Source organism: Dunckerocampus dactyliophorus, chromosome 4, assembly GCF_027744805.1.
Source record: "Dunckerocampus dactyliophorus isolate RoL2022-P2 chromosome 4, RoL_Ddac_1.1, whole genome shotgun sequence".
Classification (NCBI taxonomy): Eukaryota; Metazoa; Chordata; class Actinopteri; order Syngnathiformes; family Syngnathidae; genus Dunckerocampus; species Dunckerocampus dactyliophorus.
This window is the reverse complement of record NC_072822.1, coordinates 11,151,845-11,164,359: the sequence shown is the minus strand read 5'-3', so window position 1 is coordinate 11,164,359 and position 12,515 is coordinate 11,151,845. Positions and strand designations below refer to the sequence as shown.

General features: G+C 40.0%; 1 protein-coding gene across 1 annotated transcript in view; it reads right to left on the bottom strand.

The window, feature by feature from the left end:
• The window catches only part of si:ch73-29c22.1 (kelch-like protein 20), a 33,406-nt gene that overhangs the window by 5,118 nt on the left and 15,773 nt on the right, over positions 1-12,515 (bottom strand). Inside the window, exons 3-6 of the mRNA XM_054772539.1 lie at positions 3,782-3,936; positions 2,156-2,339; positions 633-776; positions 266-399 (exon numbers count right to left, since the gene is read on the bottom strand). Coding sequence (XP_054628514.1) covers positions 266-399; positions 633-776; positions 2,156-2,339; positions 3,782-3,936 — 617 coding nt within the window. The remainder of the gene's footprint in view (positions 1-265; positions 400-632; positions 777-2,155; positions 2,340-3,781; positions 3,937-12,515) is intronic.

Genomic DNA, 12,515 nt, shown 5'->3' with positions numbered 1-12,515 from the left:
GACGACTGCAAAAGGAAGATGCCTCATTAAAATTTTGAATGTAGAATTCTACATTGGTCACTAGGTGTCAGTAATTGTTCGGTGAGACAAGCACCAGACTTAATCACCAGAACAACAGGTTTTTATTGCAGATTTAAATGATCTCACAACAGGCACAATAATAATAATATCATAATAATCAATAATAGTCATAACAACAACACATTTACAAAGAATGGCCTTATCCTGTAAGCTTGTACATTTATTTTCCAGCCACATGTTGTACCTGAGTTGAGCGTCAGATCTCCATCATTGCCTCCAATCACATACAAGTGATCATCCAGCACAGAGGCCACAGCTCCGCTGCGTCTCGTCAGCATCGGCACCTGCTTGCTCCATGCGTTCATTTTTGGATCGTACCTGCAGCGACAAAACAAAAAGCACAAAAACACCTTTTCACCACCTACTTTGTTAGTCATCACAATGTGATTTTTATTTCTTCAACTGTGTTATATAAGATGCTTTTAAGGAAAGTCAGAGAGAATAGTCTGGTAACAACTGCACCCACATAAATTACAGTATTTAAGCATCATTCGTCACAGTCTTTAATAATAATATTAAATTTTATGTATATTCTAACAGTCCCACAGTACCTCTCCACGGTATTCATAGCAGTAATCCCATCATGTCCTCCAATAGCGTACAAGTATCCATCCATCGCCACCACGCACACTCCACTGCGGGGGCTATCCAAGGGTGCTACATCTGCACTCCAGCTGTCTGCGTCTGGGTCGTACCTGCCGGTGTAGGGTCAGGGTGTCAAAGTTGGTAGGGAGACAAAATCAGTTGTTCTCTAATTCTTTTCTTTCAGTTTGTCTTTCAGTGGTTTGGGGTAGGGTATTCTGTGCAGCTGTGAGAGTGATTCCACTCAGTTGCCCAGGGATTGACTGGCAAGAATTCTACCTTTCATCCTATGCACAACTGGGGTAGGCTCCAAAAAACTGAACTTAAAGTGTCAGGAAACCCAGTGGTGTGTCTCATTACTCTTCTTTTCAATCGGAAAAGTACGATGCCTCCACAGCACTGCAACTGGCCTTCAGGGATAAGTACAGCTCAGATCACCATGATGGCAGGCTGGAGTGGGTCTTTCCCAAATGTGGGGTCATCGATGCTCATTTCGTCAAGAAGTGCCTCTCTGTGGGAACTGGAGAGTAGCCAACTCCTTTGAGCTATCTGATAGTGTGGGAGCCAAGCTTATAGTCAATATATATATATATATATATATATATGTATATATGTGTGTGTGTGTGTGTGTGTGTGTGTGTCCATGTACATGTGTCCCAAACAACCCATGTTGAGTACAAGGCCACAAATAATTTCTGCCTTAATGCTGACCTCTGGTGTTCAGTAACACGTGTAGCAACATATGTCCGTTCATCTTCCATGCCGCTTATCCTCACTAGGGTAGCAGGAGCCTATCCAGCTGACTTTGGGCGAGAGGCGGTGTACACCCTGGACTGGTCGCCAGCCAATGGCAGGGCACATATAGACAAATAACCATTCATACTCACATTCATACCTATGGACAATTTAGAGTCGCCAATTAACCTAACCTAACCTATGTTTTTTTTGGAATGTGGGAGAAAACCCACGCACGCATGGGGAGAACATGCAAACTCCACACAGACATGGCCAAAGGAGATTCGTTCATATATTGCTAGGCCACCGTGCGGCCTATCCCAGCTGACCTTGGGCGAGAGGCGGGGTACACCCTGGACAGGTCGCCAGCCAATCGCAGGGCACATATAGACACATTCAGAGAATGGTCACCCATTTTAAATAATGAACAGTACAGTATATCGATCAAGGGCATTGTCAAATGACCGTCCTGAGTCTAGATCAGGGTTTTTAAAGTGTGGCACAATGTACTCTCCTCAGAGAATACAGTTAGGGTCTCCCCTACTCCTAGAACTTTTAATTCTCACCATAGGAACTAAAAACGTATTTATTTTTACTTTAAAACATAACTGAAGTTACTTGAGCAGGTTTGAATTTTTTTTTTCTGGCACTTCCTACCTCACTTTGAAAAGCACCCATCCAAATGAAATCCATTCAAGTGAATAAAACAAGCCAAATCCCATTGTTCCACACACATTTTTAGAAAGCAGCAGCTTACCGCTCTACATTGCTGTAACACCGGACATTGTCCTCTCCACCGACTGCGTAGATCTTGCCATCTAGGGTCCCCACTGCCATGTTGCCACGTTGGTTGACCATGTGAGATGCTGTCCTCCACTCATTAAACTCGGTAGAGAACTGCTCGACCAGACATGAGGGGTCATCCTTGGTCCATCCACCCACTGTTAAACAAAACAGCAAATGCTTTATTACATTTGGCAATAATGATACATGGTTCTAGACTGACCTAATTGTTCACCATTGCAAAAACCAAAAACAAAGGGGCTTCAGACAGGTGTAAACAATTACAAACATAGCCTACTTGGAAACGGGTACACCAATATCAGAGGCTTAACTGTAGATGTAGCATTTATCCACCTTTACCTTTTATACAGTGAAGCAGGTGTTAAAACTTCACACCTGGGACCTAGCATTGGAGGAATACCCTTCCAAACAGGCACCGCACAGCCTCAATTAGAGCTCTAATAATACATCCAAAGGTGAAAAATTACTGCCAATTTTGTCCCCTAATTTTGTGTTGGTTTACAGAGCGAAACCACGGAAAAATGGTGAAAAAATGCCTGGCTAGTGACATTTAAACATGGCTCTATTGACTGGTTGCCATGGTGACCCCCCAGGAAAGCACTGTTATGAAGAGAAGATAACACACTGGCAAGTCTCTGGAGCTCTGCTAGCAGCGTAGAAACAGATGTGTTATTTGTAACAGGGAAGACTTTGTTTTTCTTAAGGTGTTGGAGAGAGTAATCTGACAAAATGTGTCGCCGGGGTCTCCTCTTATCAGGATGAAGTTGAATGTCTCCCTCAATGGAAACTAGCCAGCTGGCACCATCATGACATTAACCTGTGTTGAGCTTCCTCCTATGTACACTAAGTCCCCAACTAACAAACACAATTGGTTCCAGACGACCGTTCGTAATTGGAATTGTTCTTAAGTAGGGGAAAAGGTAATATTACCAATGATATAGGTACTACATGTACATGTATACATGTACAGTATATGCGTATGTATGTAAATATGAGTTTGGATGCAGTAGTAATATTAAACGAGGATAATTAATGAAAAAAACAATAATAAAAGTGATATAATAATACATAATGATAAATGTTATTTACCTTTGAAGAGGAGTGGTCGAGCATAGTCGTTGTGGTGGAGGAGGAGGAGGAGTTATTGAAAAAAGGACAAATGGTCGTTGTTAGACTCTTCTAAAAGAGGTAGTGTTCTGTGGGTGGTGTAGAATTAAGCAGGCATATTAACTCTTCATAAACTTTAATCACACGCTCTGTCCGGGTTGTATCATAAAACTCTTAGCCTTCCTCTCTCCTCTTCGTCTTCCTGTATCTGTTGGTCCCATTAGCAGTGTCACAGTGCCCTCTGCTGGTCAAGCATGCACCAGTATAAATATGGGTTTGCCGGTCAAGCATGTAGCAGTATAAATATGTACTTATAAGGCAAAACACATGAAAATATAGACCAGTCGGCTTGTGTTCGTATCTCCGAATGTTCGCACGTCGGATGTTCAATAGTAGGGGACTTAGTGTATTTCTGGGATACCCGCATTCACTCATTCTTAAAAATGCAATAGTTCAGTCCAGATCAACTGACCCATATACATCATGTCAGTGAAGACATCCTTTGGGGGAAGTTTGCTTTGCGGTAGGCAGTGTGACATGGGCGCTGACATGCGGCTTTGGCGGGTAGTGCCACCTTTGCCATCCGTGATCACCATGTGACGAGATTCTGTCTCCTTGATGGCTGCCCTGCAGAGACATAAGTTTGTGAATGAAACAATAAGCACTTATCGAACAATTGTGAAACAATTATGTTTTTAAAAAGTAATACTGTTCAGTTTCATCACAGAGGTAACAAATGAATTGTTTATTATTGTGGTTGTAGCTTGTAGGAACTGCACTACATCACAAAGAGGGCTGTTTCTAATATTTTGGTTACCCAATTAAAGGACAAATTTGGAAAAACATTTAAGTATGATGCCTTGCAATTATACACAACTGGAAACTACAAAAGGAACTGGAAACATTTTATAATAATATTCATTATAATAATCGTAATAGTAACTTTAATTCATGTAATCTCAATGGAACCAAAGAACAAATAAATAATGAATATAGCACTTTTATTTTGTCACCTTGTGTTGTGAATAAAAAGTGTATCAGTGACCTCATTAAATTAAAGCCTAACCCCCAAAAAAGTAGAGTGCAAGGGTAAAAGAAGCTCAAAAAGGATTCTACAAGACTTCCAGTTAATCATTCTGAAAGCCTCAGATAAGCATAAATTCTCTCTCTTCACAGTTTACAGTCTGTGGGGTTGCAATGAATTTAAAGTCAAGGTGAGTTTGTCTGTTTGCTCTTCTATTGACATAATGCCAAGCCTCCATTAATACGTACAGTACAAACTGGAGTCCCTTACCCTTGTTCATTGTACACGCCCATGTTTTATCTCCTCAATATGTTGCTCAGGGTCGACAGCGTATTCATAGCACCTACAGTCTACTCTCAGACCACAGGCCCACACACTTTTGTACCCAGACTAACCTAGAAAAAAAACGCCCCCCTAAACAACACTGCCCACCCCCAAGTGATTCACTCCACATCACTGCAGTTTGAAACCTAAGACTCCTCCAACACATTTTAATTGTCAACTGTCACGCTGTAGAAATTGTTGACATACTTTCACATTTAGATAAGACTTCATCAGTTGCTCTGTGTTGCTTCGACACAAGGATGAGTTTAGACCACGTCCTTGAAGGTCTCTTTTACACTATGCAGGGTTTATGTTACGAAGTAATAATAGGGAGACACTGAAAAGAAAAAAATATGCTGTGTATACCTGCATTAAGGTAAGGACAGTTGGGGAGCTTGTCAAGCTTGGCAAGAGCTCTGCTGTTGCTACTGGAGTCTTTATATATTTTGGCACTTTCCTGACCACACTTCGGGATCACAAGATCAGACAGCATGCTGACATTCCCGACTTGAAGTGAATCCTTATACTGCACTGACAAAACTTTTTTCATTTATTTCAGTTTATACAAAAGGTGAGTATGTAATGTAGGCCACCTTTTTCCTGCTTTGAAATCTGTTCCATTTAACTGTCGTCTTCAGTAGCGAGTTACACTGCCATGTTTATTCCCCCCCAAAAAACTAAACAATTTAAATATTAATGTTTATCATCTACTGACAAGTGTGAATATAAGAAAATTCTCCTCTTTCCTGAGCTAGATAAAGTCCTTAAAATTCTCCTGGGGGATTATTATTACCTAACAAATGAGTCATCTAAACGCTTTTAATGTAATTGATAAGAACATTAAGCAACGTTGATATACAGTCATTTAATATTAGCAACACTTAATATGAAAAGTGTCACGCTCAGCTTCATCCCTAAAACTACTGTGCTGTGCTGCTGTCAAGAGCCTCTGGCTGTCTACCTTCGGAAGTTTTTATGAATTAAAAAATATAGTTCTACTCTACTCTTCCTCACTCCACTGAGTAACTCCTCATCAGTACTCTCCCAAGTGCGCCAACAAGTTTGTTTCACTCCCGTCTTACAGAATCAATCTGCACATGAGCACATGAGAATGGAGAGGGGCACAGTGAAAGCGGTCATGATAGATTACGCATTTTGATGTAGTTTTAAGCGCATGAAAACTAAAACAGTAATATAGTATGTACGTTAAATGTGATTGCCTAATGGTAAGTCCGACCCGCTCTCACATTGAAAGTTGTCTCATCTTCTGTAACTTACACAAGTGATATAAGTAAGTAAAATAGGTTTTTGTCTAGATTAAGGTGGTTTTATGGTTTCTTTTTTTAGAATAGCCAATAGCATGGGTACAGCCAGGAATTCATGGGACCCATGAAAAAAAAATCACACTGAGACCCCCTTTTTATTTTTGAATAATTACCTATTTAAATTGTCCTAACTTATCCCCCCCATACGGCGTGCCTGGCCAATAACACTCATCATAAATAGATAGAAAAATGTACAGTTAATCCATGTGATCTGCCAGGTCTGGCAAATTATGATACATACTGGTTTCATATACAGTCATGGAAAAAAAGATCAGACCACCCTTGTTTCTTCAGTTTATTGATCCATTTTAATGCCTGGTACAACTAAAGGTACATTTGTTTGGACAAATATAATGATGATAACAAATATAGCTCATAAGAGTTTAATTTAAGAGCTGATATCTAGCAACTTCCATGCTTTTCTTGATAATAACCAAAATCACTTACGTTCTTACATGAATAGCTATAGCATTGTACTGCCAAAAAATGTAACTCTGAATTTTGTCATTAAATGTTTTGCATTATTAAATGAGAAGAAAGAAGGGAAAAATATCAGTGTTCAAAAAAGTGACAAAAAATAATATCAAAATATTGTTGAAATAAGTTTAGCAGCTTTTGCATAATACTGTTAATTATCAAAAAACCTAAATGGAAATATAACCTACTAGGGACATTTCTTCCATTTCTTCTCTGGCTGACTTATTCTTAGAGATTTCAGCTAGATCTGTCAGTCAGTAGTGGATGAATGACAATGCTGACAACTGACTCACACTTGAAGGCGTTAAATAAGCTAATAATGTGTATTTCTAAATGTGCAAAAAAAGTTAAACCTAGCAGTTATTGAGTCATTCTGTCAAGAGCCTGTTACCATTTTAGATAAAAGTGTTTTTTCAACTGTTAGTCTGGTCTCTCTTACCCAAGTCTGTCAGCTACTATTTGTCATTTTGAAGTTTGTATGACAACGTGCTTTGCATCAAGAAAGCCGAGCTATATCTGTTCCGTGGAAACACCATCAATGACTCATCTCATGGTGGTCAAGACTCTACTGAGGTACCTTATTAGGTACCTCAGTAGAGGTACCTAATTATTATCCTACATGGATGTAGCTTGTTCAAATATATGATGAACTTTATATAGTCTGTGAAATTAAACAGCATACCGTGGAGCAAAAAATTCCAAAGTAAAACTGACCTTGACGCACCAGGCAAAGAAAAGATCCCTGCGATTATCCAGCAAGAAGTGGCTGAGATTTCCCCTGGGACTCCTCAGAGATGATCCTAGTTTGCCCTCCCAGAATCAACACGAAAACTCTTTGGCTGGCAACTTTCATTTGGTCACTTTATGAGCTGTTTTTAAACACCTGCTGGGACACATTCAGCTGTAAAAGGCCTAATTTTCCCGAGGTCATGGGGTTTATGGAAGGTTGGGAGCATAAAATAACAGCTGACAGACAGCAGCTGCTTCATATTAAGTGAATATGGTCCTCAACGATAAAAAAACATTCACAATTTATATTGTTAACATTTAATTTAATCAGTTTTAGTGACTCCACGTAGCTATTTTCAAATGTGGTCCTTTCAAAGATGTAGTATAAATACATTAAAAGCACATATGAAGTTCAAGGCAACCTGCTGATCATGCACAGGAGCTAGTGCGAAGTAGCTGATAGATATTTTATGAGAACAGGTGGATGCTCCATTTTTGTCCCTGCAACTGCCTATGTCATAATTGTAAATGATGTAATCTATCAGGGTCAGCCTCCTGAAAGGGGTACAAGAGAGGGTGACGTCACGCCGAGGGGCATGAAGCACAGACGACAGTGATTTGCAGCTATAACCAAATAAAAATACACGGCAAACACATTCAATAAACAGGGGAGACAGTGTTGAATATTTTCTTTGGCTCTGTTGCGTATAAAACACAATGTGATGTCAGAGCATCACCATTTTGTGACATGCAAAAGTGTGTCACAAAGACGATGAAATAAATAATACAAAACTGTAGATCTTATGTTTCAGCTGCTATGATTTCCAAAGTTCCAAGGTTACACCTCATCGTGCACCAAACTCATTTTGCAACATCCGACATGTACTTTGACCATACTCGGACAAAACGCGAACACTTCGCAACCATAACTAGCGTAGTCTGCACACAACGTAACTAAAATTGAATTGTGGAAGAATATGTAAAAATGAGCTGACATCTGCTTTGACACACAAAGCAAAGAGAACTTCTGAGTATTTGTGTGCTATTTCTCCATTTTTTCCTCAAAGTTCAGACAATAACGAAAGTGACATTGATTCAAAATCAGAAATATGGCATAATGTCCAGGATACGTGTTACCTTAAAGATTTCAACTGATCTATTTTTTCTAATCAATACTTTGGGGAACTGTTTTTTTACATCATGTTTCTGTGGAAGGTGAAGCGTGTTACTGCAGTGCTAACAATGTTTTAAAGAACACAGTGAGTTTGAAGCGGGGTCCATCCACGAGTTCTGTGTTACGTGCAAGATACGTTGTCATGTTGGAGCCTGTTTGTGACAATGTAAGATGGGTTTAAAGCATTTATAGCAATATAGATGATGATTTTAATATACAAATTGGTTAGAAAATAATAGGACTGGCCGATATGGACCAAAACTCATATCCTGATATATTTAGGTTGAATATCAATATATGATATACAGTCATGGAAAAAATGATTAGCCCACCCTTGTTTCTTCAGTTTCTTGTTCATTTTAATGCCTGATACAACTAAAGGTACCTTTGTTTGGACAAATATAACAATGACAACAAAAATAGCTCATAAAAGTGAATTTTTTTGGCAGTACAATGCTATGACTATCCATGTTTTTGGTTATTATCAAGAAAACCATGGAAGTTGCTAGATATCAGCTCTTAAATTAAACTCTTATGAGCTACATTTGTTATCATCATTATATTTGTCCAAACAAATGTACCTTTAGTTGTACCAGGCATTAAAATGGCATTAAAAAAAATCTACAGGAGTGGAGTTCATAAGCCATGAACCTCACCGCCCATCAATATACTGCAGTAGCCTACGACTGGCGGGCCATTCATTTGGTATCTAGGCCTTCGGGAGCCCTTAACAGTCTTAATCCACCTCTAAATACCACCTCTATCAATGAAAAAATGTCCCGGACTGGGATAGACCCCACGCCCTCTCCTTTAATCGGCAACAGCTGTACCTTTACATTACCAAGGATTGACAGGTGAGAGGGTAAATTCTGACATTCTGTCAATATTTGAGGCAATAAGAGCGGCGTCAGATTACTCGTCTCTTTTTTTCCTCTCCTGCCTCGGGCTAACTTGGTGCTCTATGCATTAAAGCAGTGATGCTCATCCTTTGCACATTTGCAGATAATGCACCCCCTTGTGCAAAATGGGGGCCCCCATGGATTGTAGTGCCCTACGTACAGCACGTGTTCTGTGTGTAAGGAGGGGTAACCTTGACTGTAATCCAGCTAAATAGTCTATGTGTTACTGTGCTGGAAAGCTACCATCATTAATCATTTTTGCACCTCGGTGTGGCTTTAACAGCAGTAAATGTATCTTAAATGGCAGACACGTATTAACCTCAAAAGTTCAACCTTGTGGACTTTGGCAGGAGCCAGATACTGTATGTATAAATGGAAGACCTGCCATCAGGTCATAAGTGCTGGATCTTTTTATATGTGTGTTAATAGTGCATGAGAGGTTGTCAACATTCAATCAGGGTGAGGACAAAAAAATTGCGAGGTGCGACAAGGAAAATCCACGTAAAACCCTCCCTACTCACATGATGTCAAGAAGTTGACCCCATCATCAATCCAAAGAGGAACAAGTGATGTAATGCGCCCTACAGTATGGCGGTCATGTGAGGCACATGGGAGTTCTGAGGTGTCTCGCATACCAGAGAGCTGCCAGCTTGTGGTCGAGCCAATGAAACTCTAAACTTCCTTCAGCTGTCTGCACAGCCGACTCGCCAACTGTATTTCATAACAATAAAGCGCGGCGTCAATGTAAGTGATCTTCAAACTTAGCATGTCATGAAGAAGTCATTCCCTGGAATGTATCAGGTGGTGGCTTACAGTGAATGCCGCTTTAGTATTTGGGTTGCTGGGGGATTTTGGCAGGCTGATTTTAGGCTGGGCTGGGAGAAGATATTGACCAAAGAAATGTCAAACATTCAAAAGAAACTGTTTATTCATTCAGGCAACGTATCTTTTATGTATGCAATGGACTGAAACAACTTACAACACAGATTTACAACGTTGGCCTTTCTACATGAGGATTCAGTCCCAGTCATTGCAGGCGCTGCTAAATAATTGAAGGACTTTAATGAAGAAGCAGTACGTCAAATATAAGCCATTATTTCTTCTACTCTACATGTGACAAGTACCATGTCTGTCCCTGTCCATACCACAGTGTTGCTACATATGGCGAGATCGTGACGATATAAATGTAGCTGTGGCCTTCAACAACCTTTTATCACACCCACACACCATGCACTGCACATTTGAAAAGGTAAGCAAAGTGCTGATGGAGAGATTCTAAACTGTATGAAGAAGCAAAACCATGCAGGCAGAGGAATGACCAATGACTAGTGGCATTTAATACGAAAAAATATAAATATAAAAAATCCACTTTGTAGGCTACATATCAACAAAAGTATTATACTCGCCGCTACTTGCTTTTTACATTCTTCCAATGACAATGACAGAAATTGCCCAAAAATAATTTAGAATTCAAATAAAATTGTGGTTGTCTACCACAGGAAAAACACATTTGTAATCTTTTTAAGATACATTATTGCATTATTTGAATCAAGGTGTCATAAAAGAAGACAACGTTATAATGTCGAATGTTAAAGGGATAGTTTGGATGTTTTGACATGAACTTGTATGACATCCCCATCAGCAGTGTAGTTCATCAACGGTGACTTACCCCACACTTGGTCCCGTGAACCAAGTTCTGGTCGGATTTCGGTGATGAGAAACGTAGTTCCGTTTAGTTATTGACGTTAGTTAAGTAAAGAGTTTGGCTTCTCAAAACAATATGTGTTCAAAAGAGTAATACATCTGCATGACAAAAATGCCTCCTCTAAAAAAAATCGCTTGGCTTTACTTTCTGTGACGTCATATTAATGCGCACTATCGGTTGTCCATTGTTGTGTATGTGATGAAGATGGCTGCGAACCTCATCCGCTGTGCAACACATGCGTAAACAAGATGGCTGCGACGCTTGCGGCGGCTGCATCGCCATTATTATTTGCTAAGTGTCAACATTCAACATTCAAGCTTTTGCTCTTTGCATAGTGCCTTTACCTCTAGATTCCACATTTTTGCTGTTTTTTCTGTTTAATTATAATTCTACCGTGTGCCGCAGCCCAATAAAAAAACGACCCGCAGGCCACTAATTGCCCCCAGACTGCACTTTGGTCACCCCTGGTCTGAATGAAGAATGCAGAAACTTGTTCTACTAAAAACTGTGCATTAGTTTTACAAAAAAAAGTGGACATGTGTTGCTTTTGTTCCTCAAAGCAAGCAACATGTCAATGCTACTAAAACTACTACTACTACTACAGCAACAACTACGATGCAAAACATTTGCTCAGCGAATTAGATCCAGGCCAAACCCAGCTATTCAGGCTTCAGGGAGGGGGCGGGTTAGTGTTTGTGAGAAAATACCACCATGAATGAGCAGTCCGTTGGGGAAATACTTCCCCACACAAATGTTCCTTCTCCTCATGATGATAGAATTTAATTCACATTATGTCAGTTTCCACGAGATTCCACGTTTAACAGTAGATTATGTTTTTATTGGCCAATTCTGCGATTCTGTTAGCGAGGAAATCATAGGGCCCTATGCAAAGCGCTTGTTTGCAATCTTGCACCTCTTTGGTAATGTGGACGGGGACAAAAATTTGCCTCCGGACTTTTTGGTGGGTATGACGAGCCTTCTCATATGTGGTCAGGGTCAGCACATACCGTTACACCAATACAAATAAAATAAGCAGAACAAAACAGTTAAGTACATGTTATATGCAGGCCATATATATTTTTAGACTTTGATACTGGTCGTTTAAAAATGGATGGCGGGCTGCATTTGGCCTGCGGGCTGTAGTTTGCACACCACTGTGTTCTTTTTCTGGTCATGCCATTACCATTACTGTTGCTAGGCAGAAATCAGTCCTTATCCATTCCACAGGCCAATGAAAAAATTATACATCAAGCCTGGAAGGCATGGTGCCTCTCGATAGAGAGCTACTTATGAATAAATACAAAAGCAGATGAGTGGCCACACTTAATTTTTGCAAACACAGTGCTTTAAAATTTGTTTTTCCTGTAATACGCTAAACTAGCTCCTAAACATGTCCTTGCGGTCTTGAGCTGCCTGAGAAAAATGGACTCAGTGGTTGTGTGACCTGCATTCCAAGTGAGATCTTTTCAGGTTGCAGGGCTGTAAGTAGTAAAAGAAAAACTCTGCAGCTGACACAAAATCCCAGCGTAAAATGATATTGAGGTCAAGC